This window comes from Thamnophis sirtalis, unplaced genomic scaffold (assembly GCF_051295495.1).
Source record: "Thamnophis sirtalis isolate CommonGarterSnake01/CBP01778 unplaced genomic scaffold, rThaSir2_p1.2 scaffold_6, whole genome shotgun sequence".
NCBI classification, from domain to species: domain Eukaryota; kingdom Metazoa; phylum Chordata; class Lepidosauria; order Squamata; family Natricidae; genus Thamnophis; species Thamnophis sirtalis.
In genome coordinates this window covers 98,967,947-98,973,670 of record NW_028261386.1, presented here as the reverse complement: position 1 = coordinate 98,973,670, position 5,724 = coordinate 98,967,947, and the positions used below count along the sequence as shown (strand labels likewise).

At 43.3% G+C, this 5,724-nt stretch overlaps 1 protein-coding gene across 1 annotated transcript; it reads right to left on the bottom strand.

Annotated features, from left to right (window-relative positions):
• Positions 1-2,793: 2,793 nt before the first annotated feature.
• On the bottom strand, positions 2,794-5,035 carry CCDC185 (coiled-coil domain containing 185). Its single transcript, XM_014055271.2, has one exon. It carries the CDS (start codon positions 5,033-5,035, stop codon positions 2,957-2,959), a length of 2,079 nt encoding a protein of 692 aa, XP_013910746.2. The 3' UTR covers positions 2,794-2,956.
• Between the last annotated feature and the right edge of the window lie 689 nt (positions 5,036-5,724).

Here is a 5,724-nt window from a genome sequence, read left to right as displayed (position 1 = left end):
AAATTTATCATTTCCTCTACTCAAGAATTACCCACAGGGTATTTTCAGGTTCCGCTCTCTTTTTCTAGCCTTCCCCTTGCAAAGCAATAGCAATGGCACTTTAGACTTATATACCACTTTATAGTGCTTTTACAGCCCTCTGTAAGCAGTTTAGAGTCAGCATATTGCCCCCAACAATCTGTGCCCTCATTTTACCCACCTTGGAAGGATGGAAGGCTGAGTCAACTTTGAGTCTGGTGAGATTTGAACTGCCAAATTGCACAGCCGGCAGTCAGCAGAAGCAGCCTGCAGTATTGCACTCTAACTACTGCGCCACCAAGGCGTAACACCCTATGTTGGAAAATGGCTGCCAGATGAAGAATTACAGTAAATCATTGTACTATATTTGAGAACCATCTCTGCAAGTAGGAGAAACAACTACCATAAAAGTTCTGTCTATTCTCAATTCATGAAGACATTTCCGGAGTGGGAGGGATGGGAGGGATGGTATAGCTTAAATGTCTCAGAAATTGCTGATTAAGCATGATCGGTAAATTTGCATTCAGCAGTTCTCTCCAAGATATGTATCAGTGCAACCAGGAAAGATTTGGTCCAAAAACTAGATTGAAATGAAGTGGAATCATCTCTGTTAACCAGGAAAACCTGCAGGGATATAGCATGGGTATGAGACTTCTCATACAGACAAACATATGAGATCTCTGTTGCAAAAACGAGATAGACAGAAACTGCGTCTTTAACCAATGCATTCTGTAGGGAAAGAAACCAAAAAAGGTACACAAGGGTTTGAATATTGGTTCTATAAACAGGGCTTAGTCTTGATACATTGCTCTGCTGGAATTCTTTCACTACGGCTTTCTAAATTTTATTTTATAAAACTGTTGATTCTTCTCAGCTTATGGTTCCAGTTATGCCTGTGGAGTCAAGCCTGACAATAACCCCCGTAAGCACATTAGCAAAAAAGGCTATTTTGTGATGAGCTGTATTTGTAATAAATCTCTGGATTATTGAGATATAAAGAATCCAATGAAACAAGTTAAGTAAGTACTATGGTACAAGCTGATTTGCTTCCACTGAGGTATACAAGAACTAATCTGCTGTATTACACCTAGTAATAATGCCAGAGCCAACAGTTGCAGCTTTATTTCTCCAGACTCTTGATATTCCATCAAACAGCTCCTCAAGCAGATAAACTTTTCTATCACTGGCACAGGATTTATGTGTAATGTGTGTGTAACAGAGGAACTAGTGTGAAAGCTAGAAACCTTGGTCACAATCATGCTGCCTTTGGCCTTGATCGTTAGTGAGGTCTTAATCTAGTATCTAGTGCGGCCTAAGGATCTTAAAAACAAAACATTGCCAATTCCTTTTAGTTCAACATGAAGGTCATTTGTGCAATGTGGCCTCAATATTATTCTCTAATATTGAATAAGTATTAACTGGTATGTCTAGCTAAGACACTAATTTTTTAAAAAAGTATGTCAAAGCAAATCTAGTTAATCTGTGATTCAGATTTACAGCTACACTCGTTTATGAGAGAAAAAAAAGAAAATGTAAGGCTTATTTATTGTGCTAACGCCTGGCAAATTTAGTTTAAATTCAACATGCTTTGAAAAGCTGACTAACAAGTTTTTATGAACACTTACAAGTGTTTCATGTGCTCATGTCTTTATTTTCTCCAGGCAATTTACCAAACATAGCCAATGTTTATTGGCAGATTAAATCTCAGAATATAAACATCAAATCATACAATTTCATATTTTTTAGAAATGAAGAGATTCTGGTCAGGCTTTATTTTAAAGTATCTTAAATGATAGATGGTTAGCACCTACGTGGTTGCCATCAAAAATTTTATAAAATTATGAAAGTTTACAAAATTGGCATCAATTATACAATGTCTGTCCTAAAGTACATAGCCATACAATAATAAATTCCTAATATCACAAAATAATACATTCACTGTGTCTGTTAAATCCCAGGAAAGGCTCATAAACCCCAAAGGAACAAATGGGATTTATGGTTAACATATGGACTGCAAATTATTGCTTGGCTTATTTAGTCACATATAAAAATGATTTGAAAAATATTACTGGAATGTGTTTCATTAAAATACTAGTTCAGGTAGTCCTCGGCTTACAACAGTTCATTTAATGACTATTGAAAGTTGCAATGACACTGAAAAAAGTGACTTATGACCAGTTCTCACACTTATGACCATGGCAGCATCTCTTCAGTCAATGATCAAAATTTGGGTCCTTTGCAACAGTTATACATTTATGATAGTTGCAGCATCCATGGGGGTTCTGAGATTCTCACCATAACCTTTCTAGTGAGCATCTGACAAGCAAAATTAATGGGGGAAACCAGATTCGCTTAACTATGATTCACTTAACAGCTGTAACGATTTGCTCAATAATCATGGCAAAAAAGGGCATAAAATGGGAATGACCTACTTAACAACTATCTTATTAGCAACAGAAATTTGGGACTCAATTGTGGTCATATGTCGAGAACAATGGTCATATGTCGAGAACAATCTGTATTAATACTTGATTGGCCAAATGAATACCTTGAACTGAAATGTTTTAAATGTCACATTTGGTAAAACGTAATTTTTACCTCAAACTGTCCATTATGAAATATAATTTTTAAAAAATCATTGTTACAGGAATATTCAATCAAAATGTATTGCATTAAGTTGTAGCTAAATTCTGTGTAGCATTAAGTTGTTCATAGTAATATGTGGATAATGGTCAGTGTTTTCTGTTCACAATAACATTACAAATGCACATCAGAGCCTTTTAGTGTATATTGTAAATTCCTTTAAACCACAGTACTTATCAGTCAAAGAGTAATTAAGGCTGAAATCACTTTAGTGTACAGCAATGCAGAGTTCTGCAAAATGAATGCATTGCAACCATCTACTTTGGCAGAAGACAGTGTGTTTCCTTAAACTTCACTACAGGCCTCTGGGGCAATTTGGATTACGGTGGGCATCTAAAGCCATTGGATCAAATGTATTGTGGTTCATCAGGTCTCTCATTTTGTCTCTAAGGCAATATGGTGCTCTGGCTATTCTCCTAGAGTCTTCAATAGCTGCATCCTTGTACCTTAGAAGCTGATTGCTTTTCATATCTTTTCTTCTTAAGGCTTCCTGCAATTCCCGTAGGTGGCATTTTTCATCATATTCAAGCTTCTGCTTACGGCAATGGTGGTTCCTTTCCTTGGCACAATTAATTTCTTTTATATGTTGTGCTCTGTCTTGCATATTTTTGCTCATAATTTCCCTGGCCTGCTGTATCTTCATCTCAGCTATTTGCAACAACATCTCCTTGCGCCTTCTCTTTTCCTCTTCTGTCTCTTTAGCTCTCGCCTTGGCTACTATGCCATGCTCTTCTTCCTTGTATGACTTTTCTTTTAGTTCTCTATTCCTTTCTTCCAGCAGTTGCTCCAGGATTTCCTGAGACCTCTGAAGCTTTTGTTCAATGCAAAGCCTCTTGTACAACTCATCAGCTTTGAGCTTGTCCTCAACTGGGTCTTTCACCTGCATGGGCTTGAGTTTCTTATAGTCATTCGGTTCTACTTTCCTCTTCTTTCTCTCCATTTCCTTTATAAGCCTCTTCTCCAGGGCCTGCAGCATCTTCTCTTTGTATGCATGAGAGTTCTGATCTTTGGCATTTCGATCCATCAACCGTTTATCCCAGACTTGCTTTTCCTGGCAACGTTTCTTATACTCAGCCTGAAGCCTGGCATTTTCAAATTTCTCTCTACGTCTACACTCCTGCTCTTTAGCTAACTTTTTCCACTTCTTGTCACGCAACAAAATATCCCTCTCCCTAGCGGCGATTAATTGCTCTTCCTCTAGCTTAGCCTTGGCTTTTCTTTGATCCCGGTCCCTCTGCCATTGGTCCACATTGTCTGCCAACTGGTATTGCCTCTCCTTTTCCAACTTCGCTTTGTGCTTCTTCTCCTTCCGCCTCATCTTCTCCCAAGCCTCAGAGACCTGGAGCTGCCTATCCTTCATCTCTTCCTCCTCCTGATGCCTAGCTAACATCAAAGCAGCAAGCTTTTTTTCCCTTTCTGGAATCATGTCTTCATATCTCTTCTCAGTCAGATCCTGGAGCATCTCCTGAGCATCTCCCTTCTTGGTTTTGTGGTGATTGTGGTGGCGGTGATGATGTGAAGTGTTAGGGGCCAAATAAGCCATTGGGTCTTCCTCATCATACTGCCTCAAGGAATGCATCAGGTCTACCAAGCTGGGGCTGCTGTCACAGGGCTCCTGCCAATCCCTTCTTTTTGGTTCCTTCTTCTCAAGCTTGGGAGAAGCTTTATGGTCGATCTGAGTGAAGGAAAAAGAAGACGGGCAAATTGACGGTGGCTTGCTGATGTCGGTGGGAAAGTCCGTTCCATATTCCAGAGCTCTAGTCACAGGACTGGCCCATTGGTCGTCCCGGAGCAGCTCCTCCACCCGGGTGCACCTGCCTGTCGGAGAACGTCCGGGCAGCTCGTGGTGGGTCTGGAAATCTCCGCCGTAGAGGGTGGTACAAGAAGTGGTGCAAGGAGTAGCGCAGCCCTCGCCGGCTGGAGCGAGGTAATGGTGCTGTTGGGGCAAGGTGGGGCGGCGCAGACGGGCCGAAGTGGCGGTGGCGATGGCCGGAGCCTTAGTGTGCGGGAGCGAAGCGCCCCTGTACTTGCCTTTCCGCGGCAACAGCATGCCGCCTTCGTCGCGGTACAATTGAGCCAGCTGGAGGCGGCCAAGGCAGCCCTCGCCTCCCGCCGCTTCGGGCTCGGAGCTGTAAGCCGCGTCCGGGAAGCATTGCGGCGGAGAGAAGCGTCCGGGGCTGATTCTGCGGCGCGTCATCTCTTGCTGGGTCTCGCTGCCCGACAGACTGCAGCAGGACACGACGGGCGGCTTCTTCCGGCCCTTGTTGGTGCTGGGCGCGCCTCTGTCGCTCGGGGAGACGCGCCACCTGCTCTCCGCCCCGAAGCACTGCCCCGACCCGCGCCGCGGCCGACGCCGCTGCTGTTGCCGCTTCATGGCCGAAGTGGCCTGCCAGCTGGTCACGCAGCGCCTTGCGCAGCACAGTGAAATTCAGCGCGCGTCATAATGGGGGGAGACGGGGCCCGTCCTCCTCCTGGAGCCCGTTACGACGCGGGGCCGCAATGCAACCCTGCCCCACTCGCCCCAGCTGGCCCTGCTTTCTCTTCTGCTGAAGGAAAAAAAGGCGGCGCGACGCGCGAGGGTTCTAGGCTCTAGAAGTGAGCTAGAACCAGCCGTTTGGGTGGCGCAGTGCCCCTTCAGATCCCAGCAGAACTGCAACTTTCCACAAGTGAGTGGAATGGGACACTGCAGTACCGCCTGGAATCCCATCTCTTGTTAGATCAGAAGCCCATGTATTTTGATTGAAATGCAAACTGGAATGCCACAAGCTCACTTAGGGATTTTCATTAAATATGGCTATTCTTCCAGAAAGAATAGGGCATTCCGTGAGAGAAAGTGTCACCGGAGCTTTCCTGAAACAACTTTAATTGCCTGAGACACAAAAATGGCTCCTAAGTAGATGTTACAAGATATAAAACAAATAAATAGGATGTGTCTAAAAGGCATAGCTGAAGAATTTCGGTATGATTAGAGGTCAGATATGAATTCCTCACAACACTTACACTATTTAGCTTTTAGCAGGGGAATATGTTGGAATTGTTCAAATATATCACATAGAAGTGTTT